General features: G+C 45.8%; 1 protein-coding gene across 3 annotated transcripts in view; it reads left to right on the top strand.

Moving 5' to 3' along the window:
• COG3 (component of oligomeric golgi complex 3) overlaps positions 1 to 17,378 on the top strand; it is a 251,481-nt gene that overhangs the window by 65,364 nt on the left and 168,739 nt on the right. For all 3 annotated transcript variants that reach the window (XM_063952822.1, XM_063952821.1, XM_063952823.1), the window contains one exon: positions 14,446 to 14,520. In XM_063952822.1, the coding sequence (XP_063808892.1) occupies positions 14,446 to 14,520 (75 nt within the window). The remainder of the gene's footprint in view (positions 1 to 14,445; positions 14,521 to 17,378) is intronic.

The raw sequence follows: 17,378 nt of genomic DNA, 5'->3' as shown, positions 1-17,378 counted from the left end.
GGGTTAGTCTCCCTGTATCCCACTCTACTGAGTATGGGTAATACAGCACTAAGTCTCTATCTACCTTTTAAGTACAAATAGTTAGATAAGTGCCTTTTGCATATGAGTCTGTGTATGCGTCTGAATATGTTAGATCTGTTTAAACATGATTCAGTAATATGTTCTCCTACATACTTGAAATGTATTTGTAGTTGATGATGTGCTCATCTTGCTTATTATACTAATGTATAATTTGACGGACTGATAGTGTGATTGCTGACTTTACTATATTTCTATCAGTTTTTTTCTATTCCGATCCTCAATGCTGGTGCATAGCTGGGTAGAGTCGGATTGTATGTCACTTTAAAAAGCTTAAAGTGATTACATGTAAGTGTTGATTATTTATCATGTCTAAGAGCGGCAAAGGTGAGGAAGATACACTCACAGCAACACCAACACTCATATCATCTTTGTCTTGCAAAGCTGGGTTAATCTCTCAGGATCTGGTTCAGGGTGGTTTGTGTGCAAATTGTTTAAGCTTTCACCAAGGTCTCTTAAAAAATACAAGGCAGATTCTGGATCAGGTTTATCCTCCTTGGGCTATGTTTGCACAAACATTATCCAGTGTAGCTGAGCTTCCCACCTGCGGTTTATCACTTCCAACAGCAGCCTCTCAAAAGAAACATACTGATAAGTAAATCTTCATGTTTCAGATGAGGATTCATCGGAGGATGACAGCTCAATAAGTTCTGGTTCAGCATACGAAGAGGAGGAGGAAGGTCTCAGCTCAGTGAATATAGCTGAGTTAATTAAGGCAATGAAAGCCATTCTATCCTTAGAGGAATCGGCAGAGCCTGTGTTAAAAACCAAGACACCTGTGTTTAAACGTCCCAAAACAGTTAAGACTGAGTTTTCTGGGTCAGATCAGCTGACGGAAATCTTGGAAGAGGCTTGGGCTATGCCCAGTAAGAAGTTTAGAATTCCTAGGAAATGGAATTACAATTATCCTCTTCCAGCTGGGGATTGTTTAAAAAGGGAGGTGTCTCCCAAAGTAGATACTCATGTGATTCGATTAGTGCGAAAACCTACATTACCTCTGCGTTCAACATCATTAAATGATGTCACGGATAGGAGAGTGGATGGTTTTTAAAAAAACATTTTTTCCCTGTCTGGGGCAGTCATAAGGCCAGCCATGGCTTCAGCTTGGATGGCAAAGGCAGTGTCTGCCTGGGCTGATGCATTGGAGGGGGATTTTTCAATAGCTTCTAGAGAGCAAAAATCCCATATAGCACATATAAAACAGGCTGCAATGTTCTTGGAAGAAGCAGCATTGGATATGGGTACTATTGCCTCCAGGGCATCAGCTTCAACAATAGCTGCTCGCAGAGCAGTTTGGCTATGTATGTGGAAAGCTGATTCAGAATCTAAGAAGGTTTTGGAATCTTTGCCTTTTTCTGGAGATATTCTTTTTGGTAAAGAATTGACAGATATTTTGGAGTCAGAAGCAGACTCCAAGAAGGTAAAGTTTCCTTCCACATACAATTTCAAACCTAAAGTTCCAGCTTTTCGGCTCTTTAGGTCGCAAAGAAAAGCTAAAGGAAAAAGTGATGCCAGGCAGCCCCAATACAACAAATCTGATAAGACTAAAAAGCATTAGGCTACCAGAGGACCGGTTGGTAAAACAGAAAATAAGCCATCAGCCTGATGGTGCGTGCCTCCACCTTGGGGATCCCAGGGTGGGGGGCCGACTTCTTCAGTTTGCACAGATCTGGCAGCAGCCTACAACAGATGCCTGGGCGCAGGAAGCAGTATTTCTAGGTTATGCTTTTGCCTTCACGAAGCCCCCTCCTCGAAGGTTTTTTGTACCATCTCGTCTCGGGTAGAGCCAAGGCTTTGCAAGAGGCAGTTCAGAAATTGCTTCAGTCAGTAGTAATCATTCCAGTTCCTCCTGCAGAATGAGGACAGGGTTTTTACCTGTTTCTAGTTCAGAAGCCAAATGGATCATTCCGGCCCATTCTCAATCTCAAAGTGCTGAACAAATACATTTGGGTACCTCGGTTTCATATGGAGACTTTATGTTCCATCAATTTGGCCATGGAGCCAGGGGATTATATGGTATCCCTGGATATCCAGGATGCTTACCTACATGTTCCTATAGCTCGGTCCCATCAGTGCTATCTCAGGTTCGCTATCCTCCAACAGCATTTTCAGTGCCAGGCCCTACCTTTTGGGTTAGCCACAGCCCCCAGAGTATTTACCAAAATGATGGTGGTAATGGCAGCTTATCTCCGCCTGCAGAGGATAAGACTTTTTCTATACCTCGATGATCACAGTCGCAGGAATTGCTCCTATATCATCTGCAACAGACAATAACATGTCTGCAGAAGCATGGGTGGTTCATAAATTGGGCAAAATCATCTCTGGTTCCGTCACAGCGGATGACTCACTTGGGGGCTGTACTGGATTCAAGCCTTCAGAGAGTAATTTTAGCTCTGAACAAGATATCCAAAGTTCAGTCAAGTATTCAGGAGTTGCTACACAGTCAAACGGTATCCATTCACGCAGCAATGCGTGTGATGGGATTGGTGGTGTCAACATTCGACACGGTGGAGTATGCACAGTTCCACTCAAGGCCTCTGCAGCATCTGATTCTTGCCAAATGGAATGGGTTGCATCAGATGATAAATACGCAGACTATGGTCCTTACGATGGAAGTAAGAAGGTCATTAGCCTGGTGGCTACAGACATCCCACCTGGACAAGGGGACACCCTTTTTGTATATCAGATTGGGAAATTCTGACAACGGATGCCAGTCTCCAGGGATGGAGAGCAGTGTCAGGAAGGTTTTGTTTCCAGGGAAGAAGGTTGCCTGCCCATAAATATTCTGGCACTTCGGGCCATATACATGGCACTGATTCTGGCAAAGGACATCCTTTGGGGAAAACCAGTTCAGATCCGCTCGGACAATGCGACGGCAGTAGCGTACCTCAACCATCAAGGAGGAACTCGCAGCCAAAAAGCTATGAAAGAGGTAAGTCACACACTAAAGTAGGCAGAACTTCATCATCCAGCCTTGTCCGCAGTGTTCGTTCCGGGAGTCCTAAACTGGGAAGCGGATTTTCTCAGTCGACATGCTATTCAGGCAAGCGAATGGGCTCTACATCCGGAGGTCTTCCAGACTCTAGTAGACAAGTGGTGGTTACCAGAGATAGATCTCATGGCGTCTCGTCAGAACAACAAAGTTCTCGCATATGGGTCAAGAACAAAGAGATACGGGTTAAGAACAGAGCGATCTTTGTGGATGCCCTGTCGGTGAGATGGGACTTTCATCTGGCCTATGTGTTTCCTCTAATCACCTTATTACCTAGGGTGGTGAGAAAGATAAAGCAAGGAAAGGGTGCAGTGACACTAATAGCTCCGACTTGGCCCAGAAGACATTGGTACACAGATCTGCAGAGAATGTCGATGGATGCTCCATTCCTGCTACCTCAACTTCCAGATCTACTGACGCAGGGTCCTTGTTATCACAGACATCTGGATCGACTTTCTTTTGACGGCGTGGCTCTTGAGACCTCTATCCTGAAGTCAAGAGGATTCTCACAACAGGTAATTCAAACAATGCTCAGAGCAAAGCAAGGAAACCTTCCTCAGCTTGAATTTATCACCGAATATGGCAAACCTATATTCATTGGTGCAGTGAATGGAAAATGGACCCTATGTCTTTCAGAGTTTCCAGGGTCTTAGCAGTCCTTCAGGCAGGAATGGATAAACGTTTGAAGGTGGTTTCTTTGAGAGTGGAAGTGTCAGCATTGACTGTATGGTTCCAAAAGAAAATTGCCAACTTACAGGATGTGCGTACTTTCTTCCAGGGAATGCTGCGCATTCATCCTCCTTTTGTTCCTCCTACAGTGCTTTGGGACTTAAATTTAGTTTTAAAGGCCCTTCAAGTTGCCCCATTTGAACCACTTAATAAAATGGATCTTAAATGGTTGACAGCTAAAGTTCTCTTTCTACTGGCCATGGGTGTCAGATTTAGGGGCATTGTCATGTTGTACCCCATTGCTGATTTTTTTTATCCAGATAAAGCAGTTCTTAGAACTAGATCTGGGTATCTTCCTAAGGTGGTGTCTAAATTCCACCTTAACAAGGAAATTGTAGTCCCGGCTTTCCAGGAACCGTGCCTTTCTGCGGGAGATGCATCGCTGGACGTGGTCTGTGCCTTAAGGATCTATGTGGATTGTACCAATGACATCAGAAAGACAGATTCTCTATTCGTTATCTATGGATTTCACAAGAGCATGGCCTGCTGATAAGCAGACACTGGCAAGGTGGCTTCGGATGACTATTTCTGAAGCATATTCTCAAGCTGATCTCCCTGTTCTGGCTAATATCTCTGCTCACTCTACTTGTAAGGTAGGTCCATCATGGGCAGCACAACGTGGTGCTTCAGCAGAACAGATATGTAAGGGAGCCACATGGTCTTCCATTAACACATTTATTAGACATTATGCCATGGATACCTTTGCCTCTGAGGACGCTGAATTCAAGCGAAGGATTCTACTGTCCAATCAGGAGCGTCCCTACCACTAAATTGCTTTGGGAAATCCCAATGTTATCCCGTGGATAACCTGTGGACCCTGCCGGAGAAATATACGTTATGGTAAGAACTTACCGTTGATAATGGTATTTCTCCTAAGTCCACAGGACCCACAGGGATACCACCCTAACGCACCTGATTTGAGGATCCTTTTGCTTACTAACCTCTTCCTTCTTGTACGGAAGGGTGTGCATGTGTGTTCTTCTCGCCTGATTAGGGCTATCTATGATGCTCCTGCCTTGAGCTTTGGGAATATAACTTATTTGCCTGAGCCAGGAGGCGGGGATATATGGACGGGCCCGTTGCATGCTGGGAGGCCGAAAAGCTTTGACCGATTGGTGTAAATCCGCTGTGCTTCATCATATCCCAGTGTTATTCTGTTGACTTAGGAGAATTACCGTTATCAACGGTAAGTTCTTACCATAACATATATTTCTCTAGCATCCATAAGGGATACCGGGGTCTTAGTACGATGGGGTATAGATGGAAGGAGCCGGTGCACTTTAAAACCACAGCCAGTTTAGAGAAATGTGCCCTCAGGAGAGGATGCAGACTCTGGAGCTCCAGAGGATTTTTCTTCAGTTTATTTTAAACTTAGTTATTTTCGGTATGATATTTGGGCAACCGCATACCTACACCGTGGGAGTTAGGAGAGGGACGGTCACCATCTTCTCTAAGGTGTTAGAGCCGCTTCACTGCTGCAGGACCACCGTCCTGAGAGGTTGTGGTACCACGGTCACGGCGCCTTAGCGAACGCAATTGCAGTATGCCGCACACCCCTAACATTGCCTGAAGGTGACAAGAGTGGTGAGTACAAACCGGGGGCCCCGGTTCTTGGTGCAGTGCTATCGCAGGGGCAGCATCCGAATTCCCCTCTGGGGGGATCACATATTTCCCCTGCGTAAACTGGCCTGCGATTTGGTGAAAACAAGTATTCATACTCTGTTGTACACCATAGGAGACATTTGCCAGTATAAATAAATGCATGGCTTCGGCGCCATTACAAGGGGCGGAGTTTACTCAGAGCGGGGCCAGCAGCTTCTTGGCGCCTTCCTCTGCTTACAGCTGCAGCAGCAAGGCACACAGCTCCTACAGGACACTCAAGATACACAGGAAACTGATACAGGGCTGTAAATAAGAGGGAGAGCCGCTATTATACATGAAAATTGTGTCCTGAGAAGGACAAACTCCGGTATTATGCAAAGCTAATACAGCCTGCAGTCTTGCAGGCTTGGGTGTGCTGGTCTCTTCTCTTCTCTCTGGGTCTCCTACTCACATACCAGTCTGGGCAGGCTTGCTTTATATACTTGTCTGTGTGTTGTATGTGCGTGTTTTGTCTCCTGTAAACATGGTAAAACACCAATTATGTAAACTATGTAATACCAGATTCTCTCCCTCCGTTGCTGGTTCCCTCTTATGTGAACAATGCAGCCAGTCCTCCCAAGTTAGTGAGGAAGTTGGGGGGGAGGTTCAGGAGCCATCCTGGTTAGGTACTATATAAAGACCATGATGGCTGATATGTCTTCTCAGCTCACTGCAAATAGTCTAAAGACACAGCAGCTGCAGCAGGCTGTAGCAGACCTGGCTGCAAAGGCAGATGACAGACAGAACCCTCTCCCTAGCTCAGGGACACATAAACGTGGGCTCCCTGACTTATTCTCAGAATCTGATGAAGAGGGACTGGAGGAGGGGGAGGATCTGGACCCTATTTTAGAGGATTCATCTCCAGCACAGGGGATTGAACCTCTCATACTTGCTATCAGGGATGTATTAAAAATCCCAGTGGAAGACGATGCTGCACAGCAGTCGTTCTCCTCCTCCCAGAAAAAGGTTACTTTCCCATTTACTCCAAAATGCAGAAAAAATTGGGAAGATCCCCTGGCTGTGGACGTGTCAGTCTCTTGCCTATCTAAAAAGGTGGTATTGCCAGTCCCGGGCACCTCCTGCCTTAAAGGACCCTGGGGATAGGAAAATAGAGACTACATTAAAATCTATTTACACAGCAGCTGGTGTATCACAAAGGCCTGTGATAGCGGGTTGCTGGATGACACATGCCATTCACACATGGGCAGGCCAGATTCAAGAGGGCCTTGTGGGGGATATGTCTCTGGTGAATATGGTTACACTGAATATGGTTACACTGATTAAACACATTCAGGATACTGCACGTGTCCTGTGTGATTCTATCAAGGATATAGGTGCTATTAATGCTAGGACTACTGCCATGGCAGTGTCTGCACGCAGATCTCTATGGCTGCGTCAGTAGATAGCAGATGCAGATTCCGAGTGCAGTGTGGAGTCTCTTCCTTTCTCAGGAGAGTGGCTATTCGGAGTTGAGTTGGATACTTGGATTTCGAAAGCTAATGCGGGGAAATCCACATTTCTCCCCTCTGGGACCCCATAGGCCAGACGCTCCTACCCGGGGCCATCTACACAGTCCTTTCGGACCACTAGATTTCGGCAAGAACCAGAGGAACCTCAAATGCTGTAAAAGGCACCAGGGGCAAGATGAGAAAACCAGCCGCCGCTGGTTCTCAGGAACAAAGCACCAGCTCTGCTTCCACCAAGGCATCGGCATGACTGTGTTCCCCCACCCTGAGAGAATCTCGAGGTTGGAGCTCAGTTGCGTCACTTCAGCCGCATCTGGGAAGGCTCCTGCCAGGATGCCTGGCTAAAGAAGCAAATTTCTCAGAGCTTCAAGCTGGAGTTCAACAGTGATCCTTTCCACCGATTTTTCAAATAAAGCAACAGGCCATCCTGAAATTGGTCCAGTCCCAAGTCATTGTTCCAGTGCCACTGCAACAACAGAGAAAAGGTTACTACTCCAATCTGTTTGTGGTACCAAAACCGGATGGTTCGGTAAGGCCCATATTGAATCTAAAATCCTTGAACCCTTACCTAAAGGTCTTCAAGTTCAAGATGGAATCCTTGCGAGCAGTGATTGCATGTCTGGAAGAACAGGAGTTCATGGTTTCGCTAGACATAAAGGACGCTTATCTCCATATTCCGATTTGGCTGCCTCACCAGGCTTACCTGCGGTTTGCCCTGTTGAACGATCACTACCCGTTACAGGCACTGCCCTTCGGCCTGTCCATATTTCCGAGGGTCTTCACGAATTGATAGCGTAGATGATGTTCCAGCCCCTAGTCCAGGGGGTCAATATTGTCCCTTACCTAGAAGATCTTTTGATAAAGGCGAAATCCAAGGAGCTTCTATTGCTCAATATAGACTCACTATTCAGTTTCTGTCACATCATCGGTGGATCCTCCATTTACAGAAGTCTCCCCTGGAGCCTACTCAGCGGCTCCTGTTCCTGGGACTGTTTCTGGATGCAGTGGCTCAGAAAGTATTCCTCCCAGAGGACAAGGCAAGGACGCTCCAGGAGATGATACGAGCGATTCTACAGCCGAATCGGATCTCCATCCATGTTTGCATAAGATTGTTGGGAAAGATGGTAGCCTCATACGAGGCGATCCAGTACGGAAGGTTCCATGCCAGAACATTTCAGTTGGATCTCCTGAGCAAGTTGTCTAGATTACATCTTCAGATGCACCGAATCATACGTCTATCACCTTAGGCCAGGATTTCCCTCCTGTGGTGGCTACAGTCCTCAAACCTGCTGAAAGGTCGAAGTATCGGGATTCAGGATTGGATTCTTCTTACAACGTATGTGAGTCTGAGGGGATGGTGAGCTGTCAACTAAGGGGCTCAGTTCCATGGCAGGTGGTCAACCCACAAAGCCCTCCTTCCAATCAACATTCTGAAACTACGGGCGATCTACAACGCTCTGCTTCAGGACTTTCCTCTGCTCTGGGATCAGGCCATTGAAGTTCAGTCGTACAAAGCAGAGCCTACATGCGAGAAGTGTCCAGGATACTCCTCTGGGCAGAAAGAAACGCAAGAGCGTTGTCTGCCATCTTTATTCTGGGGGTGGACAACTGGGAAGCGGACTTCCTAAGTCGTCACGATCTACACCTGGGGGAGTGGAGCCCACAGATATTTCGGCAGATCACCGATCTGTGGGGCTGCCCGCAGATCGACTTGATGGCATCTCAGCTCAACAAGAAACTTCACCAGCATTGTTCGAGAACCAGAGACCCACAGGCGGTAGCAGTGGATGCACTGACGACACAGTGGCCTTACTGGTTGGTCTACCTGTTTCTTCCGATTCCGTTGCTCCCGAGGGTCCTAAAGAGAATCGGGCAACTCTCATTGCCCCAGACTGGCCTCGAAGGGCATGGTACACGGATCTTCTGGACATGCGCAAATGAGAAGAGATCTTCTGCCACAAGGACCGTTCGTCTACCCGGACTTACAGCGGCTTTTTGTTTGATGGCATGGCGGTTGAGAGGAACATCCTAGCTCACAAAGGCTTTTCCAAAAAGGTTATTGCAACCATGGTTCAGGCCAGAAAACCTGTGACGTTAAAGCACTATCATCATATCTGGAGGAGATATATCTCTTGGTGTGAGGAACACAAGTATCCTCTGGCGGCTTTTCACTTGGGACGTTTCTTACGTTACCTGCAGGCTGGAGCGGATTTGTGCTTACGTCTGGGCTCTCTTAAGGTCCAGATTTCATCCCTCTCAATCTTCATCCAAAAGAAGTTGGCAGTGTTACCAGAAGTTCAGACTTTCTTGCAAGGGATTTTTCACACACAACCTCCCTTTTTGCCACCAACGGCACCCTGGGATCTGAATGTGGCATTGGAATTTCTGCAGTTCTCCTGGTTTGAACCGTTGGGGACGGTAAAAGACAAGTACCTCACGTGGAAGGCGGTGATTTTACTGGCCCTGGCGTCTGCTAGGCGTGTCTCAGAATTGGGGGCCTTATCGTGCAAAAGTCCATACTTGGTCTTTTACGATGACAGAGCAGAGCTCAGGACTAGGCAGCAGTTCCTGCCGAAGGTTGTCTCTGCGTTCCACTTGAACCAACCTATTGTGGTTCCGTCAGGTTCTGGCACTTCTTCCCCTCCGGAGGCATTGGATGCTGTGCAAGCCTTGAAGATCTACGTCAAGAGGACGGCTCGGTTCAGAAAGACGGATTCCCTGTTTGTGCTATATGATGCACAGAAAAAGGGTTACCCTGCTTCTAAGCAGTACATTGCTCATTGGATTAGGCTGACTATCCAACAGGCCTATGTGTCGGCAGCCTTACCTGGTCCTGCTGCAGACGTCTCCGTACATTCCCGCCCGTTCTGGAAGCTTTGGGACGTCCCCATCGTACTAAGACCCCCGTATCCCTTATGGATGCTAGAGAAAATAGGATTTTAATTTCCTACCGGTAAATCCTTTTCTCGTAGTCCATAAGGATACTGGACCTAATTCAGAGTTGATCGCAGCAGCAAATATGTTAGCAGTTGGGCAAAACCATGTGCACTGCAGGGGGCCAGATATAACATGTGTAGAGAGAGTTAGAGTTGGGTGGGGTGTGTTCAAACTGAAATCTAAATTGCAGTGTAAAAATAAAGCAGCCAGTATTTACCCTGCACAGAAACAAAATAACCCATCCAAATCTTAACTCTCTGCAAATGTTACATCTGCCACATCTGCAGTGCACATGGTTTTGCCCAACTGCTAACAAATTTGCTGCTGCGATCAACTCTGAATTACCCCCACTGGGTGCCCGCCTCAGCGCATTGACTTTTCTGCAGGTTTTTCTTTTGTAAAAGTTTTACCTGTTCAGCTGTTGCTGTTGTTGTTACCAGCTGTTCCTGGTCAGTTATGTGGTGGTGTGCTGGTGTAAATCTCACTGCTAGTTATTGTTCTGTTCCTTCTCTCAAGTATGTCCATTCTCCTTCGGGCACAGTTTTACCTAGACTGACTGTGGGAGGGGGCATAGAGGGGAGGAGCCAGCACACCCAGTTGAAGAAATGTAAAGTGCACCGGCTCCTTTGGACCCCATCTATACCCCATCGTACTAAGACCCCAGTATCCCTTATGGACTACGAGGAAAGGATTTACCGTTAGGTAATTAAAATCCTATTTTATGTATAGCTTGGAACAGGGAAGGGAACGGAGGGACATAATAGAAACTTTAAAATATGTCAAGGATTTTAACTTGGTACAGGAGGGAAACATTCTTCAAAGGAAGAGAAGTATTAGAACACATGGACATGCCCTGAAACTGGTGGGAGGGAGGTTCAGGGGAAATTTGAGGAAAAATTAGTGGACAAGTGGAGTAGCCTCCCATCAGAGATGGTAGAGGTTAAGACAGTACAGAAATGTAAACATGCTTGGGATGTACATAAGAATATCCTTACAGAGAGCTAAGGGGGATATGTACTAAGCAGTGAAAAGAGCGGAGAAGTGAGCCAGTGGAGAAGTTGCTGATGGCAACCAATCAGCATTGAAGTAACATTTATATTTTGCATATTTTAAAATTATACAGAATAGCTGATTGGTTGCCATGGGCAACTTCTCCACTGGCTCATTTCTCAATGCTTATCACTGCTTAGTATATGTCCCCCTAAGGAACAAATAGGGTTGAAGTTACCAAAAAATAAAATGAGGCAGCCTAGATGGGCCAAGTGGTTCTTATCCGCCGTCAAATTCTATGTTTCTAAAATGCTCAGTACACAGCTACACGCCTGTGTACTATACATGCTATCCTACTGAAACTGCTCAGGTCTAGTGACGTTAATAGCAAAATTAAGAAAACAGGCGGTGGAATGTAATGGAGTCTGAGAATGCCGGAGGTGCAGGTTACCGGCCAATCTCTGACATTTTTTTTAAAGGGGCAAACACTTACAAGGCAACACCATGTCTTGTAAGTCAGAGGTTCCCAAACGTGGTCCTCAAGGCACCCCAACGGTTCAGGTTTTAAATCCATGCTTGGCCACAGGTGACTTAATTAGCACCTCAGTCAATTTGATTTAACCATCCGTGCTAAGCCATGGATATACCTAAATCTTGGACTGTTTGGGTGCCTTGAGGACCGCGTTTGGGAACCTCTGTTGTAAGTAATTGCTCCCTTAAAAAAACATCCAATATCGTCCTGCATCCTGCACCTCCGGCAATCTTGGACGCCATTACATTCTGTTGCGGGTGTCAAGTTGTGTCCATATCTGGGTGACTTACTGGTGTTAGGCCAGTCAGAAATGACAGTAATGGCCAGGACATCACAGCTCATAACATGTCTGCAGAGCCATAGTTGGATTATGGTTTAATAAAAAGTCAATGCATTCCTTCACAACAACTAAAGTGTCTAGGTAAAGTGCTGATTCATCTGTTACAGCAGAGATTCTCAAACTGCCATTACAGTCCAGTTTTTAAGGATATCCACGCTTAAGTTCAGAAATAGCGCCGGACCGCCTGCCAGCGCAGCCAGGGGTCAACCTCAAATCAATGAAATTGCGAACGCATCGCGGGGCGGCGCGTCACGTCACACGTGCTTGGCAACCTTTGCCCTATGCTGGACGGCCCCCTGCATGTCTGTAGATGGATGCAGATCTTGCTGCGGAAGCAATATCTGCATCCATCTCAGAATAATCCCCATGGTGAAGGAAAGAAGAGAAACTAAATATACTAGGATTGGAGAGCAGCATGGAAAGCACATCAACAGTTGATGGGCAAGCATAAACTATCAAGGGGGCAGCAGAAGGAAAGCAGTGAATGAAAAAGTGTCAAAATGATTATCTTGGGTGGTAAGACACTTTAGGGGCGATTTCAAATGTTATCGCCCCTGTCTAAAGTGACGGGAGATCACAGGGGGCTATATACAATTGTCCCCTATCATGCTCATCGCGCACATTAGTGTCTGGTTTAGCCACGTAAAGTGGCTAAACCCGACTAAACTAATGGACGCAATTAGGAAAAGTGCCGTTTGGGCGCCCAAATGGATCACTTTTCACGCATTTCAATTCGCCATCCCTGGCAGGTGCGGGCTGCAATGTAGACGCCGGCAGCCGATCGTACCCAAACAGAGATACTTTAGAATAGCTTCATTGGGCGCCAGCTACGGGGGGGCAGTGACGGGGGAAGTGAAGTTTCTTCACCCGGCTCCATAGCAGTGCAGGCAAATATGGACGAGATCGTCCATATTGGCCTGCATGCACAAGCGACCGGGCAGCAGCGATGACCGAGCGCGGGGCCGCGCATCGTTCATTGTTGCTGCCTCCACACTGAAAGATATGAACGGTATCTCGTTCATTAATGAACGAGATCGTTCATATCTTTCAGTTTTATCGCCCAGTGTTAGGGCGCATTAGTGGCTTATCGGAATCGGAGGCAAGTAATTGTTTGAGAATGGTCACTAAATAATGAAGACTTACAGATACTGATAAAGATTCAGCCTTCCCATGTGGACTTTATGGCAACAGGACAAAATGCTAAAGTACTCTTTCATTACAATATTACTGGGACACAAGGACTTGGAAACATTGTCAATCGAATGGAGGTTTCAGCTTTTCCTATGTATTTCTTCCTTTTCATTTAATTTCTTGCATACTGAGAAAAATAAAGATAAAAAAGTTATAGCAAATCTTTTCTTCTGGCTAGACCCTGAGGTTCCCTAAAGTCTAGGACAGTGGTTCCCAACCTCGGTCCTCAAGTATCCACAAGAGTTCATGTTTTCCAGGTCCCCTAGCAGTTGAACAGATGTATTTATTACTCACTGACACGTTTTGAAAAACCAACAGGTGGAGCAAATTATTTCTCTTGCAATCCTGTGTGGACACCTGGAAAATGTTAACTGTTGGGGGTACTTGAGGACCGATGCTGCAGGAAAAACCACCCGCTTCTACCTTTTTGTCCATATTTATTGCTCTAAGGTCCAGTCCTTCACCCAAAAATAGAGCAGCTACATTTATTGGCCTGAAAAGTGAACGGAACTGCTCAGAAACAAGAGGGTATCAGAGTTTAATTCTAGTTCTCATGCAAGGAAGAAAATAACTCAATAGTGTATCTGCAGAAGCCATGCCAAGAGGAATTCAGGCTGTTCTGGGGCAAAGGGAGGTTCTACCCATTACTAGAAAGTGCACCTAAAAAAGTGGTCACTTAGTGTGTGTATACACTCCCTATAACATAAATTGGAAAGGTGTTTAGTTGGCACCATAGTTCAAATGTGCATATTTTAAAAGTAGTTTAACCACTTAACTGACAATTTTTCACCCCAAAAACCGCTCCGAAATTGTCGTTTTTTTTTTTAATGAGTGAATTAGGTGAAGAACATGAATTTAACCCTATCCAAAATGATTTTTAGTAAAAAAATAAAAATTTTTTTTTGGGGGGCGGGGGGATTTTTACTTTTTTAAAAATTTGTTAAACATCGAAACATCGATCGGGAACATTGTGGCCATGAGAACATCAGTAACATCGCGACTTTACTTTTTAGATCCCGGACAGCCTCCAGGTATACAGGAGGGGGTCTGAGGGTGGCTTGGGGGGGGGGGGTTAATTTACACTCCCCAACGGCTGATATTGTCTGCAGCCGCTGGAGGGGGGGATCCTGACGCACTGACCGATCAGCACGGCAATTAGTGGGGGAGAGTGCAGGGAGGCAGAGGGACCTTCCGGTCCCTCTGACAGCAGCAGCGGAGGGAACTTTCCCTTCCCTGCCGCTGCTAACACAGTTTATCTGACTGGTCGCATCCTGTGTGACCAGATCAGATAAAGCACTTGCAGGCATGGTCGCATCTGATGCAGGCAAGTGGTTAAAAGTATTACTTCCAGATGTGAGTATGAAGCTGTGTGGTGCTTTACACTGATGCACTCTATACAGCGAGGTTTTATTACACAGCACTAGAAATGACATGCACTGTTTTCCACTCAAAGTAACAATCCTCACCACTGGGGATTCTATAAATGAGAAATGCAGCCTGTTATGAATGTGTGAGTGACCGTTTATCTTGTTTTGTGTGTTCACATCAGTCAGAACTGGTCAACTTCGCAGAGAGCATACAACAGAAACTTTCATACTTTAATGAACTGGAGACCATATATACAGTAAGTATCCCTTGTTGTACTATGAGGTCAGTCTACCCGTGGCTTATTTACCTGATTCACATATAAAATAAAATGGTTTGGGCACTCTTACTCAGTGCTCCAATTTGTCTGGATAAAGCAGCTTTTCCATAATTGGGATGCCATGCCTATAAGATACAGAGATACAATATACCCATCTTGCTTCTGGTCCCTGGCATTTCCTTCAGCTGTACATGTATAGTAGCCCCACTGTCAGTGTCTCTAGGGGGTAAATGTAATAGGGTGTCAGAATCAGAAAGTGAGAGATTTTGGTCAAATTCTCCTTTTTTTATTTTATTTTATTTTTTTAAAGTGGCAATCACTAAATGGCAAAATCAACCTGCTTTTGCCACGTAAATGATTGCCACTTTAAAAAAATTGTTGAATTTGACCAAAATCTCTCATTTTTTGATTCTCGCACCCTATTACATTTCCCCCTAGGAGCAGGTGCTTGGTGGTCATGTCACAAGCAGTTATTACTAGATTTTTGCTTTATGAACTATCTGGGTATTGAGTGTCTGAATAAAATACGACATACCTTTCATTTGATGTTATTTAATTAATATTAATAAAAAAATTAAATAAAATACATTTTTGAATGATTACATCAGATTATTGTTGATGTTTCGTGTGCACAGGATAGATTTAATACAGCTAGTGACAGTAGAGCAATTTAAACATGCATGGGATAGACATAAGGATATCCTTACAAAGAAATAAGGATCAGATAAGGCTTGAGATAAAAATATGGTAAAAAAAAGGGCAGACTAGATGGGCCAAGTGATTCTTATCTGCCGTCAAATTCTATGTTTCTTTGTGACCTGTATTAAAAGGTGTGTTTAGTACTGTTACGGTAACCCTTAGTAACCAGTAAGAAATTAGATTATGTTCTGCAAAAAAATAATGCCAATCTTTGTCAGGCCGCACCTCTGGGCTTCCCCGGATTGATGCTGTCAAAATGGTGGTGCTGAGGAGAATAATCCGCCTCCATCTCTGCCCTGTACCGTCCTGATGCTGCCCTGCTCAGTGCTGTAAATGCTTGGACGACAGGCCAAGCTCTGCCCACTGTATGTTAAATAAGTTAGGTTTGCAAGCTGACTCTATGTCAAATGGCCCTGGGTCTCCTTGCATATATTCAAATATAAAGTGTGCCTGTGTCCCTACCCGTGTGTGCATCTCCCCTTACCCGTAGGTCCCCCTGCTCCTACCCGTATGCCAATGCCTCTACCCGTATGCCTATGCCCCTACCCGTGTGTGCCTCTATCCTTACCTGTGGTGCCTCCGCCCCTCCCCGTGGGTGCCTCCGCCCCTCCCCGTGGGTGCCTCCACCCCTACCCATGTGTGCCTCTGTGTAAATTGCTCCAGGCATTCCACAGTTATGCATGCCGAAAACTATGAAGTTTACATGTCACCCCCTTCCCACTCCCACCCCTAGTGGTACTAGGGGTGTCTAACCCCCAAAGTATTACTTTCCAGATCGTAAGGCATATGTGTACCAAGTTTGGGGTAAATTGCTCCAGGCATTCCAAAGTTATGCTGGAACATATATACATACATACATACATACATACATACATACATACATACATACATACATTATATATATATATATATATATATATATATATATATATATAGAGAGAGAGAGAGAGAGAGATTTGTGTCTATAATATAAAAGGCTAAAGACACACACACACACACACACACACACACACACACACACACACACACGGTCAGATCGTCACTATAAGTATATAGGCAAACACCAAACAAAGGGCGTGATGTAATGGTGTCAGAGATCGCCGGAAGTGCAAGATGCTGGCCGATCTTTGATGTCGTTTTAAAGGCAAAACAAGGCCCAGATCGTTCGGCATCCCGCACCTCCGGCGATCTCGGACACCATTACATCACGCCCTTTGTTTGGTGTTTGACTATATACTTGTAGTGCCGATTTGACCAAGTGTGTGTGTGTGTAGCATTTTAGATTATATTTATATTTCTCTTACGTCCTAGAGGATACTGGGGATCTATTTAGTACCATGGGGTACAGACTAGGTCCACTAGGAGCCATGGGCACTTTAAGAATTTGATAGTGTAGGCTGGCTCCTCCCTCTATGCCCCTGCTACCAGACTCAGTTTAGAAAATGTGCCCAGAGGAGCTGGTCACGTTTATGGAAGCCCCTGAAGAGTTTTCTGCATTTATTTTTCTGTTTGTTATTTTCAGGCAGGACTGGATGGCACCAGTCTGCCTGCTTTGTGGGACTTAGGGGGGAGTGGCCCAACCTTTTGAAGGGTTAATGGTCTCGTTCCGCGCTAACAGGAAACTAGCTCCTGAGGGAACTATTTGCAAGCCCCACCACGGCGAGCGTACATTCCCGCAGCACGCCGCCACCCCTAACAGAGCCAGAAGAATGAGGAGTGATGAGTACTAAGCCGACGTCCCGGTTAGCGGGTCGCCGGCCATTATGGTGGCATGAGGGTATGGAGACGCACGGCTTCTAACCGGGGCGGACTGCGTCTCCAGACTCAGTACACAACTGCATCTAAGTACACTGTACACAGTACCTACACTGGCAAACAAAGCCTTAAAGCGGATCTGCCTCCATTTTAAGCACTAAATTACCTCAGCAGTATAAAAAAAGCGTGAAGACCGCGCGCCATTGAAGGGGAGGGGCTTCACTATGAGTGGCTCTAGCAGCTCACCAGCGCCATTTTCCCTTGCAGTGGACACAGACGCTGACTGACAGGGACGCGCAGCTTTTCCGGTGTGACTCCAGATTACCTCAGTGGTACCAGGGGGTCATAGCAGGGCGGGGAGCGATTATTAGTGTATTAAGTCT

This window comes from Pseudophryne corroboree, chromosome 2 (genome assembly GCF_028390025.1).
Source record: "Pseudophryne corroboree isolate aPseCor3 chromosome 2, aPseCor3.hap2, whole genome shotgun sequence".
Taxonomy (NCBI): Eukaryota; Metazoa; Chordata; class Amphibia; order Anura; family Myobatrachidae; genus Pseudophryne; species Pseudophryne corroboree.
This window is presented reverse-complemented; position numbering and strand designations above follow the sequence as displayed.